The sequence below is a fragment of the Aspergillus karnatakaensis genome (genome assembly GCF_047715665.1).
Source record: "Aspergillus karnatakaensis strain CBS 102800 unplaced genomic scaffold BJY04scaffold_1, whole genome shotgun sequence".
Taxonomy (NCBI): Eukaryota; Fungi; Ascomycota; class Eurotiomycetes; order Eurotiales; family Aspergillaceae; genus Aspergillus; species Aspergillus karnatakaensis.
In genome coordinates this window covers 1,022,385-1,047,743 of record NW_027395713.1, presented here as the reverse complement: position 1 = coordinate 1,047,743, position 25,359 = coordinate 1,022,385, and the positions used below count along the sequence as shown (strand labels likewise).

Below are 25,359 nucleotides of genomic sequence, written 5' to 3'. Positions count from 1 at the left end.
CGACAACCCCTTTCTGCCTGTCCCGAACATTCGTGCAGACTGGCCGCGATTGCAGCCTCACCCAATGCCCTATCAGGAATAATATCTTAGCTAGTTCAATATAGTCACCTGTGTACTATGTTTAGCTGCCCATCGCCGTTGTAAAGCCTCAACCTATTGTATCACCTCAACGTTATGTCAGAGGTTGCGTGAAGATACGGGGCTTGCTGAGGCTCAATATCAGCATCAACCAAGGTGGATGAACCTCCACCCGATGCTTAGCATTCTACGACTTTTTAGGTCTTGGTTCGCAGCCGGGCGGCGAATAATAGTTCAGATGGGTTGTTGGTATGAGTTGAGAACGACTACTCAAGCCCTAGACCCCGCGTAAGGGACCATACATGTAGAGATGAAGTTCTTCGACAATACCACAAAACGGACTAAACTGTTATTAGGGCTAAAGGGTACTTTAGCTGAGAAATGCCTAAGCTCATCGAATAACCTTGAATCCGCCAGGGACATATTTCTGGAACAGCCGCTCGGGATCATACTTCCTACTTACTTCCTTCAGCATCTCCACACTCTGTTCGCCATACGAGGCAATTGGATCTTGTGTCTCGAAAGCGTAGTTCAAGTACTTGAATGGTACGAGCTGATTGCGCCTCGAAGCTTCCGCCTCGATATCCTTTGCCGTCTTGTCCATTAGGTCCAGAATCCGCCTGTCGTCTTCTTCGTTCCTCCAGTAGTTAAGAAGGAGAAGAGAGACAAGGGGGCCGTCGTGGATAGACAAGCCGAGAGAGTTGCCGCCTAGCGTTGCGGACTTCTGGAGGAGCGAGAGAGGGTATGGTTGAAGGGTTAGCGAGCAGACGAGACCGTCAAGGGCTTTGATGGGTTCTAACGCGGCCGTGTATATATCGGCTGCGGCTTTCAGTGTCGCTGCATCGGCCTTGACAGTCAGGTTGAAGTATGCGCACCTGCATCCGATTAGTTCTAACGAGTTGTAGTATGACAAGTAGAGAGACCAATTAGGTACGCACTGGACTTTCTCCATAGCTACAGCTGCCTGCTCGCTCGCCGCATCCTTCAATCCAAGGACCCTGACCGAGCTAATCTGGTCGATCTTTGGTTCGATTTCAACAAATGGCCTCAGCACGTCTGGTACAGTGTCCGACTTTCCAGTATAATAAACCTGATTTTGACACATCGTCTGGCTGAACTGGGCTGCATACCCGACGCTGATCATAAGATGCGTGTCGTCGCTCGCATCAGGCTTCTTCAGCTCAGCGACTAGCGCGTCGACTTGACCGGCGAATGAAGGCTGGAGGTAGTAGATGCTGCCACCCCAGAAGGGTCCTTGTGGGAATGTGCGGATGTCGTAGCGGGTTACGACGCCGAAATTGTTTCCGCCTCCGCGAAGGGCAATCCACAGGTCAGGATTCTCGCTTTTGTTGGCATTGACGATTTCCCCGGTGGAGAGGACGATTTCGTAGTTGAGGACGTTGTCGCTGATGAAGCCTTCGCGGGAAGAGAAGAAGGAGAGGCCGCCTCTAAATAAAGTAATCGGTCATTCTTCAAGAAACTACGTGTAACATGCTCTGAAATTGTTTATACCAGATAATGCTAACCCTCCAATGCCCCCTTTCGCAGATCGCGACCCGGTGACCGCAAGCTCTTCAGCTCCAAGAATCTCATAGATAGGCCCCAATCTCTCGCCAGCTGCAATGAAGACACTTCCATCTTTGATTTGGACGCCTGTCAGAGAACCCAGGTCAAGGGTGATTCCATCCTGGATGTTGGCACAGCCAGGAAGGGGCTGCTGGCCGGCACCGCGGATCGCGAAAGGAGCGTTCAGCGGCTGGATGGTCCGAATGAACAGTGCTACGTCATTGGCGCTTGCAGGGCGAAATATACAGGCAGGCGTGATATCGCTTTCTAACGCTGAGAGGTACGAGCCGTTGATTCGATCATACTCTTCCGTAGCGGGGAGGATGATTTGGCCGGCAGGGAACACGGCCTGTAAAGACCTGATAGCGTTGGTGATTGCCATTGCAGGAAGCCAGTTTTGACACTAAGTGTGAAACGCGAAAATGGGTGAGGGTGATATTTTGAGGAGGGGAATGAACAACGTGTGTTGAGTATGGAGGGCAGCAATGACATCAGCTATAGCATTGGTATTTATACCTTAGTGTGTAAGTGATGACCAGTGCAGTTAGAAGGACTGGGCGATGGAGTATGCACTGACCGACTCTTTGTACCACAGGTGGAACTAATGATAGATATTAGTACTCCATGCGTGCTATCGCCATGGCATCCTAAGTCAATCTCGCATTACGACGGTCTTTGGATTCGGCAGCGTCGTGGACCGCCCTGTAAACCACATAAACCACCTTCTCGCATGCGGATCAGCAAGCTCGCTGTCGTAGTTTCCTGCTAGTGGCAGCACTTTAGAGAAGAAAGCTCAGGGCAAATTCGACCCGTGGTCCTGGGGACCTGATCGTTCCTGCCTACCTAAATCGCCAGCGAGTGACGGTCAGCCGAGTATAACTACCCCCCCCCCCCCTGACCACCTTCCCATCGTTTGTAGTCTGCTGTCCTGTCCCTATAACTATGAGGTACATGCGGACCCACTAGTACTACACTTGAGAACCGTATTCCATGAATTCAGATTGCGCTGAGAGCCTGTCCCCGCGCCCTTCGGATGTATCCGATAGTTCCTCGGGGCTCCTTTGCCCTCTCGTTCTCTCATTCCAAAGATGTCTTTTTTTCTTTTGACGCAAACGTAGTACTACACATCTATCGAGCATCTCTCTTGCTGTTCCGAGCTAGCTAAATAGTGATGTATCTCGACATTCTTACTCACTGCCTCTTCCTCGCCATCAGATTCAACGCACTGCCCGCCCAGAAATACCCAATCTGCTCCTCCGTAAACGTATGTTTCAAGCCTGCTTCCCAGGCATCTCGTCCGTCACTCGGTTCAACTCTCAGCGTCAAATCCACCCCAGATTTGAACCCCTCCAGTCCAACGACACTAACTCGATCAGCCGCCTTGATCCGATCGTAGTCGCTCTCATCTGCAAACGTCACAGCCAACATCCCCTGCTTCTTCAGGTTCGCCTCATGAATCCGCGCAAAGCTCTTCGCAATAATCGCCACACCACCGAGATACCTCGGTTGCAAAGCTGCATGCTCCCTAGACGACCCCTCCCCGTAGTTATGGTCTGCGATAACAACCCAAGGCTGTGACTGGGACTGGTAATACCGCGCTGTACCGGGGACATCTCCGTCGGTATTCGTGAGCTGGTTGCGGACGGTATTCACGGCGTTGGTTTCCGCGTTGACAGCGCCAATGAGCGTGTTGTTGGAGATGTTTTCTAGATGCCCTCGGAAGCGGAACCACGGTCCTGCGGGGGTGATGTGGTCGGTTGTGCATTTTCCGGCGGTTTTGATGAGGATCAAGCAGTTTTTGAAGTTTTCGGGTCGTTGAGGTGCGAAGGGGGTGAGCTTTTGGAGGCGTTGCGAGGTGGGTTGGATCGTGACGGGGAGGGTGCTCCGGTCGCCGGTTGGAGGTGGGACGTAAGCGCGGTCGGAGTCTAGGTAACCTGAGGTCGGAAGGGCGTCTCCAGCTGGTGGGGTGAATTTGAAGGTTGAGCCTGAGGGCGTGGTTAAGGTGTCTGTTGTAGGGTCAAAGGACAGATCGGGGGAGAAGGCCTTGGCCATAACAATCTCGGGGGAGGCGAGGAATGTGTGTGTTGCTGGGTTGGAATCGAGACGGCCGGAGAAGTTACGGTTGTAGGAGGTAATGATGGAGTTTTTAGTTCCCTGTACCTGTTAGTGACCTTAGCTGAGGGAACTGATCAGGATGGACAGACCTTGGGCATATCAGCTCGGTCCCATGAGCCACAGCAGGGCCCACATGCATTCGGAAGCATAGTAGCGCCGGCCTTCTCAAAGACCTGTAAGATCTCTGCTTTCTCGAGAGTATCGCGAGTTTGTAAACTACCCGGTGAAAGCAGCAACGGCATGGCGGGTCTGATACCGGCATCCAGAGCCTGCTGCGCGAGACTGGCGGCCCGGCTCAAATCGTGGAAAGATGAGTTCGTGCACGACCCAATGAGGCCTGCAGTCAAAGCCGGCCATTTGTTCTCCTCAACAGCTGATCTAAACTTGGACACAGGAGTCGCCAAATCTGGGGTGAACGGACCATTGATATGTGGCTCGAGCGTGGACAGATCAATGTCGATAACTTGATCATACTCCGCCCCCTCATCTGCACGTAGCTCGTGCTGAACCCCCTCAACTGCAGCAGCCATATCTGGCCTATGATTCGCACGCAAATACTCCGCCATAGAGGGCGCATACGGGAATATCGACGTCGTAGCCCCCGTTTCCGCACCCATATTACACACCGTCGCCATCCCTGTCGCTGAGAGAGTCTGTGTACCGGGTCCGAAGTACTCAATAATGGACCCCGTCCCTCCCTTTACTGAAACAATACCAGCAAGCTTGTTAATGATATCCTTCGGCGACGCCCAACCCGACAACGCTCCGTGCAGGCGCACACCAAGCACCTTGGGCGCCGTAAGTTCAAATGGTAGACCCGCCATTACATCGACCGCGTCCGCACCACCAACACCAATTGCAATCATTCCCATGCCACCCGCATTCGGCGTATGCGAGTCCGTTCCAACTATCATTCCCCCAGGGTACGCATAGTTCTCGAGAACAATCTGATGGATAATCCCTGCACCAGGTTTCCAGAACCCCATCCCATACCGCTGACATGCACTTTCCATAAACTCATAAACCTCTTTATGCGCCTCCAGTGCCCTCGGAAGATCAGCCTGTTCACCGTCGCGGCTAACGATTAGGTGGTCACAGTGCACAGTCGTCGGTACGGCAGCGGTATCCATTCCAGCGGACATGAATTGGATCAGCGCCATCTGGGCCGTGGCATCTTGACAGGCGATGCGGATGGGGCGGAGTCGGACTTGTGTTTTGCCGCGGGTGATGGGCTCGTCGAAGGAGGTGTCGAGGTGGCTGTAGAGTACTTTTTCGGCATACGTTAGGGGGCGCTTGAGACTGTTCTTTTATTAATCATTGCAACGGAATAACGAATGAAGAAAGGTTTACCTCTCCCGTAATGATCCAATCCTTGTCCGGAATTTCTGAAAGTCGACTTTCAAGTCGGGTTCGAAGCGACTTAGGGCTGCGGTTGCCAGCCCGCGTCGGGCAATTGGCGTGCAACGCCGCAAAGGGAATGAGGGGCGCAGTATGGGCATGGTTGAAAAACGTGGGATCGAAGAATGATTTTACAACATGCTTTGAATTGGGTCTTATTTGATTGCTGGGCTTGTTTTTTTGCGGAGTTGAGGGCCATCGGATCTATCCGATGACGGGACCTCCGGTGGTACTCCGAGATTCGCAACTCATCGAAGCTTTACCGGTACCGCTGATCGAACGGCCGACGACGAGACAATTTTCATTGCAAGTTCATAACGAGAACTTGGGTGGAGTGGCTTTGAGCAACACTGGCTTGTAATCCATCGAAATATCGCCCTAGCTTTGCACGTTGCTTATTGTCGCAATTGTCCCAGCATAAGTTGATCGAGAATGTACAACATGTCCACGCGTTATTCTGTGTTGCTGGCTGGCTGGTCGGAAATATACAGTGTGGGCTGTGTTTGTATGCTACCACTAGGTCGGTAGGAATCAAGGTATTTTCTTCTCGTGTAAGTACTATGCGAAGCAGATTGGATATATATACTGGCAGCACAAGCAAAAATGCATAGGGCAAATGTTATGAGACAAACTAGGTATATTTCAAATTCCAGAACGATGATGTGGCAAGGATCCGGACACAGCCAGTAGCCAGGTAGCTCCACGCCTAGCCCTAACTCGAAGCTCCATCAACACTCTGGGTTCAATGATACATTCGTAGCAGGACCACATTACACTAAGCCCTCACCTGCACTGCATTTCCGGACTAGCGCCTTGGGAGATGAGAGTCCATGGCCAGCAAATACGAGGACGATGCGCTGCCTCACATCCAGCAGCCTCACTCCACCAGTCGACGACATGTCTTTCGGCAACATCCCTAACAACATTCTACTTGATGTCATAAACCATCATATTGACTCCCAAAGCGACCTATACGCACTGATCCGCACAAGCCGGCGGCTTTACTTTTTAGAAAAACCGTACCTCTACCTCAAGAACATCAGACACGGTGAAGGCACTGCGATACACTGGGCCATCAAACTTGGAGAACGAAAAACAATCATATATGCTCATGGTACTGGACAAGGGGACGTGAACGGTGAATGCGGGCCCAGGAGAGAGAGACCGTTAATGCTGGCTACGAAGTGGTCGCATGACGACATTGTTCGGGAGCTCCTAGATCGAGGGGCGAATGTCAATGTCACTCACAATGGAATCTCCTCCCCACTCCATGAAGCCTGTCTGACTGGCGAAGGAAGGAAAGTGGATATGCTTTTGGAGTATTCTACAACCAATGCCGGCTTCAAGGAGACATATGGAAGAACAGCATTAATGGCCGCATGCGAAATGGGGCATCTGGATATTGTCATGAAGCTTCTGTCGAGGAACGATGTTGACATTAATCATGAATCGTCTTCAGGAAAGACTGCGCTGACGTCTGCGGTGGGAAATGGGCATATTGATTTTGTGAAGGTTCTACTCTCTTTTCCCGGAGTGGACCCAAACCTGGGAGAGGGATGGGGGGGGATCTGGACCGCTGGCAATGGAGTCCGGGGAAGGCGCAGAGGAGTGTGTGAGATTGTTGCTCGATATGCCTGGAATAGACATCTCCGGACGTGCCGTCCACAGGCTGGGGACGAGTCCCCTACAAAATGCGGTACAGCGCAATCATGTGAAAATTGCTCAGATTCTGCTCGAGCACGGAGTGGATGTCAACGAAAGACTCTGGCTGGGAAGGACAGTTCTATTCGAAGCCTGTGAGCATGCATCTACACAACATGTTGCAATTTCTGCTAGAAGCAGGTGCGGATCTGTCGATTGAGGATGATGGTAGATGGACTCCAATTCATACAGCGGCGAAGGAAGGCTGTGATGCTGCGGTCCGCATCCTCCTCGAGGACGGACGCGTTAATCCTGACAAGCGTGGTATCTGCAATACATCACCCCTATATTATGCCAGCCTTGGAAACCATGATAAGGGAGTCGAACTTCTGCTTCAGAGGACGGATGTCGACGTCATGTTCAAGAACTTGATGGTCGCACACCGTTGATGGTTGCAGCGTCGAACGGGTACGAGCGAAAAGTCAGTTTGCTTTTGGCTGATCCTCGGGTCCAAATCAATATCCAAACGCCTGGGACCAGGCTCAGTGCGCTTGGGTACGCTGCAAGTCAGGGCCACGTCAACGTCGTAAAGATTTTGATACGGCATCCCGCCATTGACGAGGATATTTGTACTTGGGATGGTATGATTACTCGGATTACTGCCAAGGGGGGCGCCGAATGCAACGCGGAGGCTATAATTGACATGTTTAGGAATTCCGGAAGGTTGGCAGGCGCGGTGGAAGGTGCATCGCAACAGCCAGAGAAGCCGACGATCCAACCCAACATGGACCCGGAGCACACTGAGAACGCACGTATCACATTCAAGCCGTACCTTTTGGCCTTCTGATCTTATCCAGCCGCCAAAGGCAATCCAACACATTCAGTCTGCTTGTACCCTTAGAAGGAACATCCAAATAGAGGCAAAAGATATCTCTTACTTATACTGCCCGGCCTGGCGGCTCCCAGAGATTTACCCAGAGCAAAACGCACCTTCTGTTGATACGTATTGAATTAATTCGGGGTAGCTGCAAACTCAGTGCATAGGGTTAGTGAGCATCATCCAACCTCCAACAGAACACGGCATCATCAATTTGGGTGAGCTAGATTCTAGAGGTAGAGCTGATGAGAAGAAAGAAGCATGGAAGACTCTACTTACAGCGACAGCCACAACGATAGGGTAGATGTCTTGTTTGACACCCTTCTTCACGAAAAGCCTTTTAACACATGGGTCAAGTTAACACTGCAGTCACCCCCTGCTGTCACTACCACCATCAGGACTCCACATGGCGCCCACTCTGCCTCACGAGTTGCTCACCGAGATCGGGCGATATCTACAAGATGCTGGGGCGTCTTTAGTTCCAAGCGCCGTAGTCTGCGGCCAGTAGCAAGCAGTCTTTCGAACCATTCATCTACGCAAGAGTGAATTTCTCAAGCACCACCTGTTACTGAACCGTAACAAGGCCCCTTGGTGACATTGGACAAATTCCGCGCTATAACCTCCGACTATGGGCGGTCTAGACGGGCGTGGCTCCGCCACCTGACATACCACATTGTCGTCCTGTCGACCTTCAGGACTGGCAGGCTAAGAAAGAAAAAGGATACACCATCGACAATCGCGTACGCCAAGCAAACAATGAGGCATTTGAAACTGGTATCGTTGGTATCCTAGAGACTCTTGCATCCTCGGATGAAAGCATTCGCCTGTCCCTAGATTTAATGCTTTCGGGTGCCGACTGCCGACGAGGACCTCGAATCGTATACAATCGAATTCGATATTGGCGAGTATTGTTGGGAGTTCAAGAAAGGCCGCACCAAAGCTGTTCCAGTTTACCGAGCCCAGTTCTCGGATGATAGCTCAACTTCTTCACCAGACGTCCCATGCGCCAACCGCCTGTGCTTCCCGGATGACTGTGAAGGAGCAAGGTACCATCAGATATGGGCGGGGGCAGTGATGCGGATCGCACAGCATTGTCCGTCACTCACGCAGCTACGCCTCAACTTGGATGAATATATCCCCTTCAGCCTCAACGTCCTCGACCTCTCTATCCAAGGGGAGTACCCCTGGAAGCTCATGATGCCCGGCTTGATTGTGCTGTCTTCAGACATCGATACCCTTTCTCCGCGCCTCGGGCAACTCAGTCTCTCACTCAAACAGCTTCGTTTAGAGCATATTTATTTAGAACCAGACTTTCTGTTACCTTTAGACAACACCGGCCGCCCACTGTCTGCTAGTGAATCACTACATTGGCCTCACCTTGGAAATGGATTCGGAGCTGGAAGCGGATGATTTGAAGATCCTCAGACTGCCCATTGCAGAGTGGCCGCCTCGACGAAGTGGTTTCTGATGTTGGCAGTACAGCCCATGTGACACGATCTGTTTATTCGGACTCGGGAAATCTCACTCGCTCCTTTCTAGAATCGGCGTCTTGGTGCTCTCATTCCGCTCGATCGCTTATATCGTTGGGTGGTGTCCTGCCCAGACTAGTAGGTCGCAAGGCCATGTAGTTGTGGACCGCAAAAACTACGACTACAAGTCATGCTATTTCGGCGTCTAGTGCTCTAAAACCCACCGAGATCAAGCATCTACCATCATTTAGAACAATAGACAATTCCTCTTTTTCTTGTATGCTTTCACAGCACCAGCTCCACAGAGACTCTGCTCAATTCAGACACGCTGGTATTTAGTTCACTGCGCCAGATTAAGTGAAGTTCCGCGGTGAGGTACTTAGGTGAATGACCACGTCTCCCACTTCAAGCTGGACCATGTGGCATCTTGGCCGTTCAGCCCCAGCAGACCGGGCTACACGAACCAAACTATCTTTCTCCTAGATTCTCATCATACCGGACTCTAAAAGAAAACGATCGCCTGTGTCTCTAAAAATGCCCGCTTTATGGAGAGTCCTCATTCTAATGGCACTGCTAGTGCATGCCGAAGAATTTATCTGCGGGGGCACGAACTGCGCAGAATGCAGCCCCCCTGGACTACGAACCGCTCCTGGTATACAAAAGGCTCCAATCAGTCATGATACTACCACCCGGTATATACTGACCATATGCAGGCGTCGGGATCGATCTTACAATGGCATATGGGTAGTTCATGGTAAACAAAGCAAGGGTAGCTCCACGGCTAACGCAGTTCTAGGACGGCCGCGATCCAGTACAAAAACGGGACAACGGCAGATCTGATCAGGATTGGCGGTACGATGGAGTATCGATCTGCGATGCGCTTGCTTGCGGAGGATGCACTGAATGTGCGGAGTGGCGGGGATTCGTTGATGTAAGAGTTTGGAATACCCTCTGGTTCTCTCCCATCGGGACTGACGGTAGAATTCTACTGCTAGGGGAACAGTTCACTTTGAAGATCCGAACTGGCGCAATCCTTATCCGCTCAACGTATACTGGAAGTATCCTTGGGCTTGGCTATACAATCTCCGAACAACACTGCCACGCATGGTTGACAACTACCGCCGCGGCCCACCTGAATTCAATCCAGACGATTGGACCAAAACGGTCGCATCAATGTTAAGAGAGATCAAAATCCAGGCCCTCGACACGGTCCAGCCGCCACTCAAGTTCAACGACATGTATATCAGTTTACCCGACTTTATAGACAGGACGATGGGCACATACAGCACAAGATTCCGGCTAGCAAGTCATATAGCTGGACTCCGACTTTCCAGTAGCCCCGGCCTTATTGCGTCAAATGCGGCACTGTTACTTGAAGGGCTTGGAGGGGGCGATTTGATCAATACTACAGCGACTACCCCATCTGTTGTGCTTGCAGTCAGCTACAACGCTGCTAGCTTTGGGGCTACATTGCAAGTTCGTGACGATGATATGTTCTGGCCCGAAGTGGTGGTGGAAAGACCTATCCATGGGGCTGATAGGGTTCCATCGGACAGCGATGGTGAGAGAAAGTATTGGAACGGTATTAAGGGTATTATCGAGAGAGTAATCGGGAATGAGACCGTTGACCATGTTCTTCTTCTCGGTTCACACGCGCGGGATGACAGACTACTTAACGCCCTCAAAGAGGTTTCCGAAGCGCAAAATAACTTTGCTCGGGGATTACTCAATCGCTATCTACGATCAGGGACTGAGATAGGTACTGGGGAGAATAATTTGACATTTACCGGCGCGAGAGGGGCGGCAAGGATTGCCAGGGTTTACATGGAAAATGACGGCACAGGTTTCTGCTGGGAACCAAGTTGGTGCATTGAGGAGTATGATGATACTAAGATAGAACATGCTGAATTGTGAAGTAGCACTCGGCTGGAGCTTTTTTAAATGGCACGGGATACATCACCTCCCATCTGGACGATTTCTGGTCGCAAAGGCCTCTATGTACCGGATGTACGAGCGCTCTTCTTTACATAGATAGCCATCGCAGTGAAATTTCCTCCATCATCCTCCGGCCATGGAAGTCTATCATATTCGGTCCTAATCATCTCCTGCACTCGTGGAGAGTCTGGGTCAGTTCTAAAACTATATCAGTGGATGCTAAAAATGAGAGGGGTTGATAGCCGTGGCAATACATGCTAAGAGTCGGCGGCTCATCGCTCACAGCGCACCAGATCAGGATTGTTGGTCGTGCAATATCCGTGATCACCTCCTTGACGCATATGTTCGGTGCGCAGGAGAATACTAGTGAAGTATCATCGACATGTAGGAAGCCGTCCGGGTCCTCGACGACTTGAATATCTGATTCTGCAAGGATCGTCTGGTCTCTCTGGGAATATGCTGGGTCTTGTGCGTAGCAGTCGACATGCCCCGTTCCAAGATGGCTGTCTTGTAGAAGCTTCTTAAGTGTCACCAGAAATGCATTCTGGACGGCCGATCGACTCGACCCGCCGGATCTCGAGGATGCCGTAAAGGTCCCGCTGGCCATGCCAATAATATTGCCGATCTCATGACGAAGCGCCAACGACAGAAGCGTACCCTTGATTTCCTTCCAGGTATCACTAGCTTCCCAATCCTGCAAGGCAGCATTGAAGAATTGCCGACCAGCATCAAGGTCCCCAACTTCTAGCGGCAAATCACAACGCTCCATAGGATGAACGATTGTGATCGTGCAGTAGGACCAAGATAAACCATAACCCCGTTGCATATCATCTATCATACTATCGTACGATCTGTAGCGTATACGAGGCTCCTTGAGCACCCACTTCTCAAGCTCGCCTTCACGGTTTAAAGTCGGTTCGCCGTTTTGGTTGTACTCGATTGGGTAATTCTCAGAGATTTCACCAGTCTTTACGCGACAGTCGTGTACCTGTCCATGAAATCCTTCAATGCGAATTCGATCACCCGGGGTTGGTTCTCGTAACTGGTCGCGCACGCGCAGCATGGCATCGCGGGTGAAGAGCGGTCGTCCGGCTTGATACCATTCCTCAATCTTCGCGATGGCTTCGGCTTCAGTAGCTGGGACTGGGTCCTGGAGGTCCATCTCAAAATTTTCGGAGAATCGTGCCAACAGTTCGATCGTCGGAGGGAGATGTTTTCGAATGTCTTCCACCGCGGGGTTCGTAGCAGACAAGGCCAGTGCTGACTCAGCGTCGCAGTCTCAGACTTATCATACCCCTGCAGGTTGATACATGCCTTACTAGAACACACTCGTCTATGATGGACGTTTTGGACGTTTTATCGGTGTACTAACTATTAACTACCAGGTTTCGACTTTCGGGGCTATGCCCCGACCCACTAAGCGGGCCGGTCCTTTAGTGTACCCACCGTGGCGGTTTCGCTGGGTTCCATCATCCGTACAAGAATGGTTTCTTTCATCGGCAAAAAAAAGACCTGTTTTAGTCTCTCTATTATCAAGCAGCCCTGGTCTCTTGATAAGATCCTGCATGAGCATGAGCCGAACATATCAGGAAGTGAATGAACCTCAGCTGTTTCTTAACTGTGTCGAAAGCTCTCTGGAACAAATATACACGCTCAACCATGTATTTGGAAGAGAGGGGTCAGATAATTAGGAAATGTGCGGACTCGCTACCCGGAAGGCGTAGAGTCTGCTATTACTGAGGCTTATGAGGCACCCGAGCAAGCTTTCGACTAGATCAAGCAATCTGATGTTGGTTTTGAGGCAGCAGGCTAGAGGCTGATGGTTAATCCTGGGCTATCCTCCGTTCGAAAGCCCTCTGACGCCTAAATGGACAGATTATCGAAGGTGGATTACTCGTAATTAAATATAGAGTTCTGATATTGCACCATATCCTGTTCCCGCAGCTGCCACTGTTGATTCCTTTCTCACTTGTTCACTTCCCGCAGAGCCGGTCACAGGATTGGTTGGGGACAGGGATTCGTCATTGTCAGAACACTTGGATAACTCCTTGAGATCAGTATGGCTCTACGGTTGGATTGTGAGATCCAGCAGATCTTCGACTTTCTCTCGCCCCTCTCTAGAACTTCATAGCAACGAAGGTCTGAGGATATGCAACGAAACAATGCCCGCAGTCAACCCTACATAGGTCAAGGGAAGGCGTATAAACCATCAACTATTCAAATTATTTTGTAACATGTAGAATGTCTAGCCAATTTATCTATATCTAAATCTATGATACATTCGCCACACCCCCTTTACCTCTATCTATACCTCACCACACCCCCTTCCTATACTTTTCTCCAAGCACCTTCAATCACCTATCCACGATCTTCACATCCTCTCCCACAAAAACAACACCGGCCTTCTCCGCCTCAATCCTTTTTCTTCTAACCTTCAACACATCCCCCTCAACATCCCGACTCAAGTACCACAAGATCTGATTACTCACCATTGCCGCCGCCGTACAGACAGTGCAGATAATAAAACTGACCCGATAGTTATCCTTCGCGTATTTACTCTGGAATACCTGCGGCGCAATGATCCCGCCAACCTGCGCAACAGCCGTCTGCAGCGCAACCGCAAACGCCGTGCCCGTGGCACCGATCAGACTTGAGGAACGCCAGCCCCAGAAGGGGATGAAGTACACGAAGTAGAATGTTGTGCCTAGCACGAGCGCTGCGTATGTTCCGCCTGGTGAGACGGGGCAGCAGAGGATGATAAAGAAGATGAGAGTTATGCCGTTGAGGAGTTGACAGAAGAAGGGGCGGGTTATGAATGCGTAGCGCATTAGGCGGGCCGCGATGATTATACCGATCACTGTTGCGGCGGCGGGGGGAATGTTTAGCAACTGATTCCGAGGAAGGCTGGCGAAGCCGAGTGCGGTGGTGATTGTGGGGAGTTGCCAGGAGAGACCGTAGCCGGCGATGTTGAGGAGAAATTGACAAGCTGTGAAAAAGTAGATTTTAGGGTCTTTGAGGGCGGCGATGATTTCGGGGAGGGAGAAGTTCGGGTCGTCGGTTTTCGGTGCGTTGTCGCTGAGTCGGAGTTCAAGATATTCTTGCTCATCAGGTGTGAGCCACTTCGCGGAGGAGGGAGACTTGGGGTAATCGGGCAGAATGAAGTAGATGAATGGGCAGAAGAGGATTGTGATTATGCCTTCGAGGAGGAAGACCCAGCGCCAGGCGCTCAATCCACCGACGCCGTTCATGTATGAAATTCCGTATGTGAGAAGAGACCCGATTATACCACTGCAATTCTGGAATGCAAACATCCACATAATCGGTCGGCCGTATTCGTCGCTGCGGTACCAGGAGCACATTTGGGCGGCGAGACCAGGAAAGAAGCCTGCTTCGAGGGCGCCGAGCAGAAAGCGGAGGGCATAGAACCCAGCTTTGTTCTGGATAGCTGCGTGGCATGCGACGACGATGCCCCACGAGAGGAAAATGCGCGTCATCCATTTGTGGGGGGTGACTCGCTTGAGCATGAGGTTGCTAGGGACCTCAAAGAGGACGAGACCAATCTAGAATATTAGAATCTCATCATGGAAGGGGGGTAGTGTAACTAACGAAGTAGATGGTTTGCACCCAGTTGTAGTCGTTGGCACTCATGTTTGTTTCTGTCAGGATGTTGCTGGGCTCGCCAACCTGAAGAACCTTGACTGAAGCAGCATTGGTATAGTCGATCTGCTTTAGCAGGTACATGAGGCCCATGAGCAGGAGACAACGGCGGTCTACCTTGCGCATGATTCGACGATCATCTTCGGCAGTGAACTGAGAAAGGAAGGCTGCCTTGGGATTCTTGGCCTCTTCGAGGTCATCATTATCTGCAGTAGCTTGCACAGACGCAATGGTCTTCTCAGCAGGTGCTACACTGATATCCTCCAAATCCGGCATGGTGGCAGCTATCTCACTGATCTACCGATCGGATGGTACGCCGTGCAGGGATGGCACGGTAACAAGAGATCTCTTATAAGCTGCAGGTAAGATTAGGAGATGTCGCGAACCTCGTGGCCGATGTCGTCTTCCAGCGACTAGCCCTAAATTCGGAGAAGGCCGATGGGCTGATAGGTGCTAAGAGCACGACATTCGGGGTAGCATTGAGGTCAGTTGGAGTAGTTATTGCTCACTCCATACCAAGAAAAACGTGGCAGGCAATTCTTCTACAATAAATAGATTATCTGGTCCGAGCCTCTTTCTGCAGCTATTCAAGAGGCGTTAACACGACATCGATCTTGCAGATAGCGCAACCGTCCACCGATAGAATCATGGCTGCAGAAAGCACTAACTCGTCGGCGAAGCGACGCATCTTTCTCAATGCTTTTGACATGTTTACTGTCGGCCATATGTCCTTTGGACAATGGCGGAACCCAAAAGATCGCTCTGCGACAAAAAGGCGCGATCTGTCCTACTGGACGGATGTTGCGAAAATTCTAGAGCGCGGTGATTTCAATGCTATCTTTCTTGCTGACACCAACGGCTGGTGCGATGTATATACAGGCACTGCTGAGCCATGCGTTCGCAATGGTGTTCAGTACCCCATGGGTGACCCGGCTGTGCCCCTGACAGCGATGGCTGCAGTCACTAAGAATCTCGGTTTCGCTATCACGTCCTCTACTTCTTTTGAGGCCCCATATGTGCTAGCCAAGCGCTTTTCGACCTTAGACCATCTCACTCAGGGCCGATTTGGCTGGAATGTCGTTACCTCATGGAAGGCTTCAGGATTCGAAGCGGTAAGTTCTTACGTCGTTACTTTCGTGTCTCCCGATTGTCTAGCAAGCTAATCGTCTTATAGATCGGAATTGCCCCCATTCCGCATGACAAGCGATACGAGATCGCTGATGAGTATCTACGAGTCTGCTACAAGTAAGCTTATTCTACCACAACATTGTCTCCCATGACTAACCATATTAAGGCTCTGGGAAGGCTCCTGGGCCGACGATGCGCTCGTTGAAGACCGCGAAAACAACATCTACGCCGAGTTTCAGAAGGTCCGTGTGATCAAGCACCAAGGCGAGCACTTCAAAGTCCAGGCACCTCATATTCTCGACCCCAGTCCTCAGCGCACACCATTTATCTTCCAGGCTGGCTCATCACCTGCAGGGTTACAATTCGGTGCAACCCACGCTGAAGGGATTTTCGTTGTTGGACTCACGCCGGAAGTCATCGGCCCACGGGTAAAGAGAATTAGGGATAAGATCGCTGAAGTCGGACGAGACCCTCACTCCGTCAAGATTTTTGCTTCCTTGACACCCATCCTCGGTAAAACACACGATGAAGCGCAAGAGAAGTATCGTGAAGCCCTCTCCTACGCCAGCGAGGAAGGTGGCCTGGTATACTGGTGCGCAAACACAGGCATCGATCTTTCAAAACTCGATCTCGACGCCGAAGTCACTCGAGAAATGGGCAGTAGAGCATCGAATGTGCAGCTCCAGTCGCTGCTCGAGAATCTCGCATACCCCGGGGAAGGCGTGCCCAAGTGGACGCCGCGAACTATTGGGAAAGCCGTCGCATTGGGAGCTTCAGGTCCGGTTCCTGTCGGTACAGCGGAGGAAGTCGCAGATGAGATGGAGCGCTGGGTTAAGGTTGCTGATATCGATGGGTTCAATATCGGACATATCACTGTGCCTGGGACGTGGGAGGATGTGGTTGATTTGCTTGTGCCGGTTATACGGGAGAGGGGTCTTTATGCACCGAAGGGAGAATCTGGAACGATGCGCGAGAGAGTTTATGGAGGTGGAAAGTCGAGGTTACCTGAGGATCATGTTGGGTCGAGCTACAAGTATGATGTTTATAGAGAGGAAGTGAACTAGGAGTAGACGATGTGTTCTATGAGACCTCATGAAGAACTCACAAGGTGATTAGGCTAACATTTGTACTCTTCTACCTACGCAATAATGTAGTTCCGTACTAATTACGTGTTCCTATAGTATCTTTACCAGAAAGAACCGGCTACTTCATGTGTTATATATATATATCTATCTCTCACGCACCCACCGAGTCTCAACCTGACCATACCTTATTCAGACAAACTCTGGCAGCGCATGATAGCGTTTTATCGGAAGTATGACAGTAGTGGATGGCAATACCTAGTATCTGGCCTAACATCGGCTATGGCAGAGGGTCAGGTGATGGCAGGACTCCAACTCCAACTGGAACTTCCTTCCATCAACACCAACTCCAACTTGCAACCAATTCATCATGACACAGAATATATCGAGGCCATATCGATCTAGGCTAGTAAGACCGTGAGTGCACTCTCAGGTGATTGGATATATCCATTTAACAGGTCCAGGTGCGATGCATGCCGACGAAGGCGTATCGCCTGCATTCGCGACCAAATCGATAAGGCCTGCTCCTTATGCAGTCACCGCGGGAAAACATGCACTTTCAACGACGCACCCCAGCGGCGCCGACCACACGGTGGTGAAACCTCGCGCCCATCTCCTGCTTCCGCTGACAGCGATCCAAGGCCGGAAGCAGACGCGTTATCTGGGGATGCGTGTCACGGTACGACTGTATTTCCAAACCGGACGTGCCTCTATGCTGGAGCCAGCGGTGATCAAGATCCAGATGTACTGCGACATCTTGTATACGACGACCTGGGGCGATTTGGAGATGATTCTTGGACTGCTTGGAGAGTATCAGTTGGCGACGGATTGCCGTCCTACTTTACCGTATACCCAAACTCCCATCTTGATGGCCACTCCGAGATGTATTCGCTGAAAAAGGTCGAGTCTGTCTTTGGTCCCCACGAAAACGAACTAATCCGACTCTATTACATTCATTTCCACCCATCTTATCCCATATTGGAAACTGAAGACGTTTTCCAGACTAGACGTACCCGGCGCGAAATACCTGCTTCTCTTTTGGCTATGGTTTGCTATCACGGTGCGCAGTTCTGGCAGTTCTCGTCTTGTGCCGCAACAGAACCGCCACCTGGGCGGGAATTGCGACCGTGGATCTTCTCTTGCCTGACACATGAAGCACGCACCCCAAACCTGGCGGTAATCCAGGCCCATCTTCTATTTATGCAGATGATTCCAAGCCAGATACGAGCCCCGAATCATCCAGGCTTCTGGCCGCTGACAAGTACGCTGGTGGCTATAGCGCAAGATGTTGGGCTTCACATTGACCCTGGAAACTGGAACATCGCTCCAGCTGAACGAAAGGTGCGACGTATTCTTTGGTGGGCCGTTTGGATTCACGACAAGTGGATGTCGCATTTACTCGGCCGACCGTCCCACATCACGCGTGATAACTGGAGTGTCGCAGCCCTCACTCTGGCGGACTTCTCTGATGACCAGGACCGACTACCCGTGAATTCGATATCTCCATCTCAAGCCTTTATCTCGCTATGCTCATTTACCTCGGTTTTGTCAGAAACTTCAGAAAGGTTTTATAGCGTACGATCTAGATTCGAATTCGCGCCCAATGAGGACGGTCAAAATGTGGCTGAGACTTTGCTGCTCCAATCTCAGAAATGCTTAGATCAAACAGTGGCAATAAGTCTCGACAGTCCTACGCATAGCTATACAGCGAGGCTCCTGGCTCTGACTGTGTGTTTATCAGTCCGACGTGCCATGCTCAGTAAATTGAAAGCCCAGGAATTGACTCACTCGACTGCCATCACAACAAGTATAATTGACATGGTCCGAAATACCCTTTTCCCACTACTTGCATTATTGGAGGGCACCCATTCGGCTGGGCTTTGGCTTAGCTACTCACGCGGAGGGCTGACCATGATTGGTTCTCTCCTTACGACGCTGCTCCTGTCAAGCACTGAGGATACAGAGTTCCAAGACCGCCGTGCTCTGCTGATAGAATATCGTGCGTACCTGGAGCGACTCAATAATCTACATACGCAAACAGGCCATTTCGAGGTTGCTCGTCTACCCCTCCGAAGGCTCAACCTCATCATGGAACAACTCTTTGGCGCAGCCGACTCAGACACGCCAGAATCTGTGCACACAATATGTGATGGAGATGCCGACAACGTATTTTGAAGTTCATATATGATTTATGATCTAAGCGAATCCTAATTTCTCATTGGCAAGCCGGCGGACGGCCCGCTGACCCTCTGTCAGTCCTTCTTCATTCTCGTCCAGTTTGACCAGACCCAACGCTCGCAGTCCAGCTTCAGTCAGCACATTTTCCTTCCTGGCACCGTGGTCATCATGCTGAGCCTCTTCCTCTTTGGCGTGCACATACAGAGCGAAATCCTTGGGGGGTACAGCCTTGCCGAATGCCTCACGCACGCTGACTAGGGACTCGATGTTGTACGGTGTCAGCGGGTTGCAGGCATTGTATGAGACGCTCGAGTTCTTTGTTCCAGGGTGAAACCGGTCAACTTCATGCACCAGGTCGCAGTGCCAGAACACGTAGTCACCGGGCTTGACTGGTGGAATACCAACAATGCTTCGGTTCAAGTCTAGGTGTGGGTGATGCTCTCGCGTGGGAAAAAACTGCGTATTTCCTGGCCGTGCCCCGGGGAATGTGGGTTGCGAATCGTCGAAGGTCTCTCCATCGTGGAACAGTGGCCGGAGCATCATGTACGCGACAGACAACTTCAGACTTGGGAGGAGGCGCAATGTTCCCTCGCCAGTTCCAGTGTGTGACAAGGAAAGCCAGCCTTGCAGACTGCGCCAGCAAGAGCACGCCGGCTCAATTCCGTACAGGTCGCTCTTTGCGCCAATGCGACGGTCGGCCCTCCACGCATCCCAGGCTTGCCAGTTCCCGGTGAAGATGGCTTCGTAGTTCGCGCGGTTTTCCTCATCTTCCCATCGTTCAATTGCACCGCTGTCAAGGTGGGGTGGTAAGGTGTATTCGGCATCCTTGCTAGGATATCGAATGCGGAAACGGTCTGGGTATACGACTTGGGAAGATGGATCGAAAGGGAGCGTTTCGTCATCAACATGCCACAGTCCTGAGACAGCATCCATGGCTTTGAGCACGCGCGGGTGGCTGCGAATCTGGACCTGCGGCCGTGTCCACCACAACGACCAATTTTGAGGATTGTTCTTCGGGTACCCTCCTACCTGCGGGTGCTTCTTCGTGTATTCTGAAAGTTCGGTTTCCCAGGCTGTTGCTTGCTCTTCAGGAACGACGTTGCGAAGGATCACACACCCACGCTCGCGAATGAGGTTTGCGAAATCTTCAGGAAGTTTGCCTCCTATGGAAACTCGATTCAGCACACACTTCCGGTAAATTCGATCTGTTTCTTGACCAACCGTTGGAAACGACCTCGTTGAAGTCAATTTCTGGGACCATTTTCGGCCCCGTCTTCTCAATAAATGCAACTTCATCTTTCAAAGCTGCGCAGATGTTGTTGTATGAGTCGATGACCCTTTTTTTGTTCTCCGAAGACACAAGTGACTTCTTGACATCGACAAAGCGTTGATCGAGAAGGGGCACGGTAGGTTTTAGGGCCTGAACCTGAATCGAGCCAACACTTGTGGTAGTCGCCATTCTGAAACCAGTTCTTGATTTGTCAGGAACCTCACAGAGCTATTCACAGGAATATGGAACGAGGGAACAGTCCGATAAATATGAAGTTGACTCTTTCTTCTAACATCAGACGATCATGGTCCCCGAAAGCACTCCCCGCGGCGCTAGCTATGGAGTACAGCTTTGCCCGTTGTTAACCCGTTGTTGGCCCGCGGGCAACCAGCATGACTCGTGTCGCTGACAAGCTAAAGCCTTATCGTCCAACAAGGAAGCAGCATATTCTCTAGCTAGCACAGCGCCCAATCACAAGGGTCTGGCGATAATCTGCCCGCGTGCCAATTCCACATTGAAGCTTGTCAACCCCCTGCGTTCCACGTTATCTGGGGAAGAGCTTGACTGGATCTATTCGGGAGATCATTATATAAACTATGTATTGATCATTGTTCTTCCTCTCTATTACTATTTCCTTGGACACTAGGTTTATTCATCATGCCGGTCACTCGGCGAATCCAACGAAGCGCGGCGGCATGGGGGGAGCAAATCAAACAGGACCTCCGAGTCGAAAAGTCTCGTCACGACGAGAATGGACAGATCTGGTCCAACCAAGACATTGACCCGACACCGCCGAGCAAACGGAACTACCGCTGGCATAATTACCTCCTATACTTTATCGGAACTGGTTTCAATAACTGGACTGGAGGAAGCAGCATCATCGGGGTGGGTCTAGGGTGGCAGAATGCGGTGGTTCTCGCCTTCGCTGCCAATATTCTTGCCGGGCTGCTCGTGTCAGCGAACTCCAAGGCGGCCGCAAAATATCATATTGGCTTCCCTGCCATTGCTCGGTCAGTCTACGGCATGTGGGGGAGCTCCTATCAGGTTGCCGTTCGCTGCATCCTAGCGTGTGTTTGGTACGCGACAAAGGTCTACGAGTGTGCAAGCTATCTGGAAATCATGATGATGGCCATATTTGGACACCACTTTACCGACATTCCCAACCAGGTGCCTGAAAGCATAGGATACACGACACAGCAGTTTCTCTGCTACTTCATTGTCTGGGTCGTCATGATCCCGTTGCTTTTCAAGCGACCATACCAGATGAAGTGGTTTTTCACCAGCTCCTGCATTTTGAGCTTCCCCGCCATCTTTGGACTTTTCATTTACTGCCTTGTTCAGTCGGGTGGCCGAATCAGTTTACAGGAGTTTGAGTCGTCCCCGCTGTCTAACAGCGCTAAGGCGTGGCAGATCATCTATGCTTTTTCCAGCACCATCAGCAATGGATCCACCTACATCGAGTCTATTCCCGACATGGCTCGTTGGGCCAACTCGCAATGGAGTCCAATCTGGATCACTATATTCACCAACTCGGTCTTCAACCCACTCTCCTCCGTTCTCGGTATTCTCGGTACTTCCGCCCTTCGCACGGCTACCGGCCAAACGATCTGGACACCCTGGAACGTGATGGCCTACATGCTGGAGCAGCACACAACATCTGGCGCACGATTCGGTATTTTCCTTCTTGCCTGCACATGGTTCTCCCTCTCTCTGAGCCAGAACATCTCGTCCAACATGATCCCCTTTGGATCAGACAGCTCTATGCTCTGGCCGCGCTACATCACCATGACCCGGGGCTTTATTCTCGTCCACCTTCTCGCATGGGCTATCTGTCCCTGGAAGATCTACGCTTCCGCGCAGACATTCCTCGATTTTATGGGGGCATATGGGATCTTCATGGGCCCGGCCATTAGCATCATGCTTGTGGAATACTACCTCATCTCGAACGGCAACATCTTCATCCCAAGTCTGTACATCGGAAACCGCAATAATGAGCACTACTGGTACAAAGGCGGGTGGAACCTTCAGGCATATATTGCCTACCTCACAGCTGTCGGCTTGTGCTTTGTCGGGTTTATCTATAAAGTCGGTGCAGATGTTCCTGCGGTGGCGGAAGACTTTGGGAATCTGGGATGGCTGTTGACGTTTCCGACTGGTGCGATTGTTTATTATCTTCTATGCAAGGTATGGCCTCACCATGCTGCGAAAGCGACGAAGAATCTGAAATGGGAGGAGTTGGCGGGGCGGTATGACTCTATTGTCATTGATGGTGAGGTTGATGATGGAAATGGAGATGTAGAGACGGGGGATAAAGATACTAGAGTGTCGGGGAAGGAGTGCGAGGTTGATTAGCACTCGTCATTAATAAGTCGGGTGATGTGTAGTCGTGACGAGCAAGAGCTCCTAGCAAGGTGGAATCATATCTATAACCTAGCCTCCGCTGCTCTCTTGCCTCCCTTCCAAGTCCCAACAAGCCCTCTCTCCTCCCTCCCAAACACCGGATCAAACCTCGGCTTCGGCACCGCCCACACCCTCTCAAACTCTCCTCCACTCTTCACAAAGTTCCAATCACCGCCACTATAAGCCCCCATCATGGTATATCCACTAAGCTTAATCCTTTCGAGTGCCGTCTTCTTATCATCTGCTTCGATCCCGTGCCCCCTTCCCGGCGTAAGAAGCTTAAACTCCGCCTCCGGTTTCGTATTGTATGTTTTATGCGCCACGCCAGCAGGGATAATAAAAACATCCCCAGCTTTAGCATCCAGCTCAACACCACCGGACTCAAAGGCGGAACCGTGTGTGCTTTCGTCTAGGTCGTCGGAAGTATCGGCGACACCGAACCGGATCGTTGCAGTCCCGGAGAGAACAGCCATGCATTCGTGCGCGAGGGAGTGAAAGTGGCTGAGCTGGGTGGCGCTGTATCGGAATATCCAGTGGACGTTCCAGTCGTTCTTTGTAAAGATCTCATAGACTTGACTTGGGGAGCAGTGGCCCTCAGCGTTTCGGGGGAGGCCGTTTTTGTAGTGCAACAAAGGGCGTGGGGAGTTTGGGATGAGGTCTGTTGGGTGGAGGTGGTATTGTTTTATTTCAACCATGATGGCTGCAGATAGGAATGTTTTGCTATACTCTAAAGAGCTGTTCCTGGCTGGCTACATGGGTATATATGATTGATGACGTCCTGGTGACTCGGAAGTCGCTGCCGTGCGGGGCTGATAGGGCTCTCCCCGCACACGACATCCTGCCTGATCGGCTGATCTTCCGATTCGCTCATAACATCTACCGATTGGTAAGCAAGTTGACTGGGATATCTTACGAGGAAGAGAGATTTAGTTAGGTTATGGTACCTTCAGGTAAACTTCTCTAACGAGACGGGCAAGATTGAGGGCTGCACATGCCTTGTAAACAATTATGACTTCGAAAACAAAATCATCTTGCCATGGACTCCCGGACTGCTGCTCTCGTTTAGCTTACCGTGCTCTATCCCCATTCATATCGCCCTGAGTCATTCCAAGCTTCATTTTCCGGCCCACGAGCCGTATTGCCGGCTAATGCCCAAGGACCCTTACTGTATCACGTCAATGTTGGTGACAGCCCTAATTAGGTATCAGAAGACGTTAGTAACTAAGCGGATGGTCTGGGAGTACAGGTTTATGAGCCATTGGATGGTGAGCTCGTATTCTAGCGTGGACTTGGACCTAGGTTGGGACCCTGCATAGTAGCGTATGTACCTTCTAAAAGCTGCACGGGCTGAACTCCGTATTGACTAAAGAGTCTTGCTTCTCCATTGTCAAAACGAATGTCCTGGCTCTCCGCTACTAGGACTCTCACCCATAATCCTCAAAACAAAGATATAGATGCTCTCAGATTGCCTTTTGATAAGTTCCCTTCTCTAAATAACTTCATACTCGGCTTCCATAAAGGCACTCGTGGTTACTACAAGGATATGCATACGGACGAATCGCATACTCCGTTCCTGAAAACGATAGGAGCAAAGTAGTGGCCTGGAATGAGACCCCGGTTGCCCACTCATCGACCCACGTTCAGCACTAAAAGCCTTGGTATTTACCTTTGAATATATTGTTTGCTCCACCTACCGTAATCTGGAACTATATCACGAGCATTCATGTTTCGTCCTCCAAACTTCATCGTATGGACGATGACTTGGAGGCATACCTATGATATGAAAGTCCAAAATAAACACGGACTTACAAGAAGGCTTCTTAGGGACTCAAGAGACCCTGGATCTGAGTATATAAAAGGCATATCTCTCCTCTGAGAGGATCTATCATCAATCTCAACAGTAAGATAACCATCAGACTACAAAGCTGTACGTATTCAAACTGACATTCGAGAAAAGAGCTTACTAACACCGGCCATTCGACAAAGATCACATCCTCCATCCTCCGTAATGAAGCTCAACCTCGCTCTGTTCGCAGCGGTCCTCACCCTGACTTCCACAGCTTCCGCCTGGCATGTCAAGTTCTACGAGCACGCAAACTTCAAGGGTCGATTGCACGAGCGCAGTGGACCCGGTAACCCCGGCGCCGCGTGTCAAGGTGCTCCCAATCCCGTCAACAATCTTGTCTCATCATTCAAGTTCCAGCCTTACAACGCCGCACGCACGACCAAATGCTGTCTGGAGCTTTATAATGCCCTAGATTGCAAGCCGAGCAGCCAATTGGGGTACCATACCGCTTGCGAATATCAGGAGTTCAAGGATCTGCAGTATACGACCCTGCAGGATAAGATTAGTAGTTATCGGACTGTTTGTCGCCGTGTTTGAGATTGAGATCTGGAAGTGATTTATGCCCTGCGCGAGGGAGCGGGTGACCCATGTACTTGGCTTTTGTTGTTGGTCTTCATCGGTCCGTCAGAATCAGCTCGGGGGCCTGGAATTGCCTGATCACGAGAATGTGCAATCCTGTATATACTTGGAGAGTGTTTGGAGGGGCCACGATGCTGTCA

The 25,359-nt window shown here is 51.0% G+C and overlaps 12 protein-coding genes across 12 annotated transcripts; 5 read left to right on the top strand and 7 right to left on the bottom strand.

Annotated features, from left to right (window-relative positions):
- Positions 1–469: 469 nt before the first annotated feature.
- BJY04DRAFT_212655 (FAD-binding oxidoreductase) lies at positions 470–2,026 on the bottom strand (the record flags this gene model as incomplete). Its single annotated transcript, XM_073714645.1, has 3 exons — positions 470–953; positions 1,017–1,526; positions 1,605–2,026. The coding sequence occupies 3 exons, from the start codon at positions 2,024–2,026 to the stop codon at positions 470–472; spliced, it is 1,416 nt and encodes a 471-aa protein (XP_073577440.1).
- Positions 2,027–2,835: 809 nt separating this feature from the next.
- Positions 2,836–5,258, bottom strand: BJY04DRAFT_225540 (uncharacterized protein; the record flags this gene model as incomplete). Its single annotated transcript, XM_073718225.1, has 3 exons — positions 2,836–3,798; positions 3,849–5,058; positions 5,110–5,258. 3 exons carry the CDS (start codon positions 5,256–5,258, stop codon positions 2,836–2,838), a joined length of 2,322 nt encoding a protein of 773 aa, XP_073577439.1.
- A 796-nt stretch (positions 5,259–6,054) lies between these two features.
- BJY04DRAFT_212653 (ankyrin repeat domain-containing protein) lies at positions 6,055–7,645 on the top strand (the record flags this gene model as incomplete). Its single annotated transcript, XM_073714644.1, has 4 exons — positions 6,055–6,632; positions 6,670–6,953; positions 7,000–7,122; positions 7,176–7,645. The coding sequence occupies 4 exons, from the start codon at positions 6,055–6,057 to the stop codon at positions 7,643–7,645; spliced, it is 1,455 nt and encodes a 484-aa protein (XP_073577438.1).
- Positions 7,646–9,678: 2,033 nt separating this feature from the next.
- BJY04DRAFT_212652 (uncharacterized protein) lies at positions 9,679–11,058 on the top strand (the record flags this gene model as incomplete). The annotated part of the gene is made up of 4 exons (XM_073714643.1): positions 9,679–9,796; positions 9,858–9,888; positions 9,941–10,075; positions 10,140–11,058. The coding sequence occupies 4 exons, from the start codon at positions 9,679–9,681 to the stop codon at positions 11,056–11,058; spliced, it is 1,203 nt and encodes a 400-aa protein (XP_073577437.1).
- An 80-nt stretch (positions 11,059–11,138) lies between these two features.
- Positions 11,139–12,241, bottom strand: BJY04DRAFT_212651 (uncharacterized protein; the record flags this gene model as incomplete). The annotated part of the gene is made up of 2 exons (XM_073714642.1): positions 11,139–11,277; positions 11,334–12,241. The coding sequence occupies 2 exons, from the start codon at positions 12,239–12,241 to the stop codon at positions 11,139–11,141; spliced, it is 1,047 nt and encodes a 348-aa protein (XP_073577436.1).
- Positions 12,242–13,433: 1,192 nt separating this feature from the next.
- Positions 13,434–15,012, bottom strand: BJY04DRAFT_204454 (major facilitator superfamily domain-containing protein; the record flags this gene model as incomplete). Its single annotated transcript, XM_073713493.1, has 3 exons — positions 13,434–14,639; positions 14,686–14,922; positions 14,989–15,012. The coding sequence occupies 3 exons, from the start codon at positions 15,010–15,012 to the stop codon at positions 13,434–13,436; spliced, it is 1,467 nt and encodes a 488-aa protein (XP_073577435.1).
- A 371-nt stretch (positions 15,013–15,383) lies between these two features.
- Positions 15,384–16,928, top strand: BJY04DRAFT_225539 (luciferase-like domain-containing protein; the record flags this gene model as incomplete). The annotated part of the gene is made up of 3 exons (XM_073718224.1): positions 15,384–15,848; positions 15,911–15,981; positions 16,031–16,928. The coding sequence occupies 3 exons, from the start codon at positions 15,384–15,386 to the stop codon at positions 16,926–16,928; spliced, it is 1,434 nt and encodes a 477-aa protein (XP_073577434.1).
- Positions 16,929–19,045: 2,117 nt separating this feature from the next.
- BJY04DRAFT_176319 (uncharacterized protein) lies at positions 19,046–20,229 on the bottom strand. The gene has a single exon (XM_073709455.1). It carries the CDS (start codon positions 20,055–20,057, stop codon positions 19,143–19,145), a length of 915 nt encoding a protein of 304 aa, XP_073577433.1. The 5' UTR covers positions 20,058–20,229; the 3' UTR covers positions 19,046–19,142.
- On the bottom strand, positions 20,210–20,620 carry BJY04DRAFT_176317 (uncharacterized protein). Its single transcript, XM_073709454.1, has one exon. It carries the CDS (start codon positions 20,581–20,583, stop codon positions 20,272–20,274), a length of 312 nt encoding a protein of 103 aa, XP_073577432.1. The 5' UTR covers positions 20,584–20,620; the 3' UTR covers positions 20,210–20,271.
- A 431-nt stretch (positions 20,621–21,051) lies between these two features.
- BJY04DRAFT_225537 (permease for cytosine/purines, uracil, thiamine, allantoin-domain-containing protein) lies at positions 21,052–22,782 on the top strand (the record flags this gene model as incomplete). Its single annotated transcript, XM_073718223.1, has 1 exon — positions 21,052–22,782. One exon carries the CDS (start codon positions 21,052–21,054, stop codon positions 22,744–22,746), a length of 1,695 nt encoding a protein of 564 aa, XP_073577431.1. The 3' UTR covers positions 22,747–22,782.
- BJY04DRAFT_5358 (cupin domain-containing protein) lies at positions 22,783–23,536 on the bottom strand. The gene has a single exon (XM_073720587.1). The coding sequence runs from the start codon at positions 23,487–23,489 to the stop codon at positions 22,818–22,820; it is 672 nt and encodes a 223-aa protein (XP_073577430.1). The 5' UTR covers positions 23,490–23,536; the 3' UTR covers positions 22,783–22,817.
- A 1,266-nt stretch (positions 23,537–24,802) lies between these two features.
- On the top strand, positions 24,803–25,177 carry BJY04DRAFT_212645 (uncharacterized protein; the record flags this gene model as incomplete). Its single annotated transcript, XM_073714641.1, has 1 exon — positions 24,803–25,177. The coding sequence occupies one exon, from the start codon at positions 24,803–24,805 to the stop codon at positions 25,175–25,177; it is 375 nt and encodes a 124-aa protein (XP_073577429.1).
- Between the last annotated feature and the right edge of the window lie 182 nt (positions 25,178–25,359).

What these genes read in the sequence shown, in the direction of transcription:
- BJY04DRAFT_176319 (XM_073709455.1), bottom strand. Translation starts at nt 20,057, where the DNA reads ATGGATGCTGTCTCAGGACTGTGGCATGTTGATGACGAAACGCTCCCT.
- BJY04DRAFT_176317 (XM_073709454.1), bottom strand. Translation starts at nt 20,583, where the DNA reads ATGGCGACTACCACAAGTGTTGGCTCGATTCAGGTTCAGGCCCTAAAA.
- BJY04DRAFT_5358 (XM_073720587.1), bottom strand. Translation starts at nt 23,489, where the DNA reads ATGGTTGAAATAAAACAATACCACCTCCACCCAACAGACCTCATCCCA.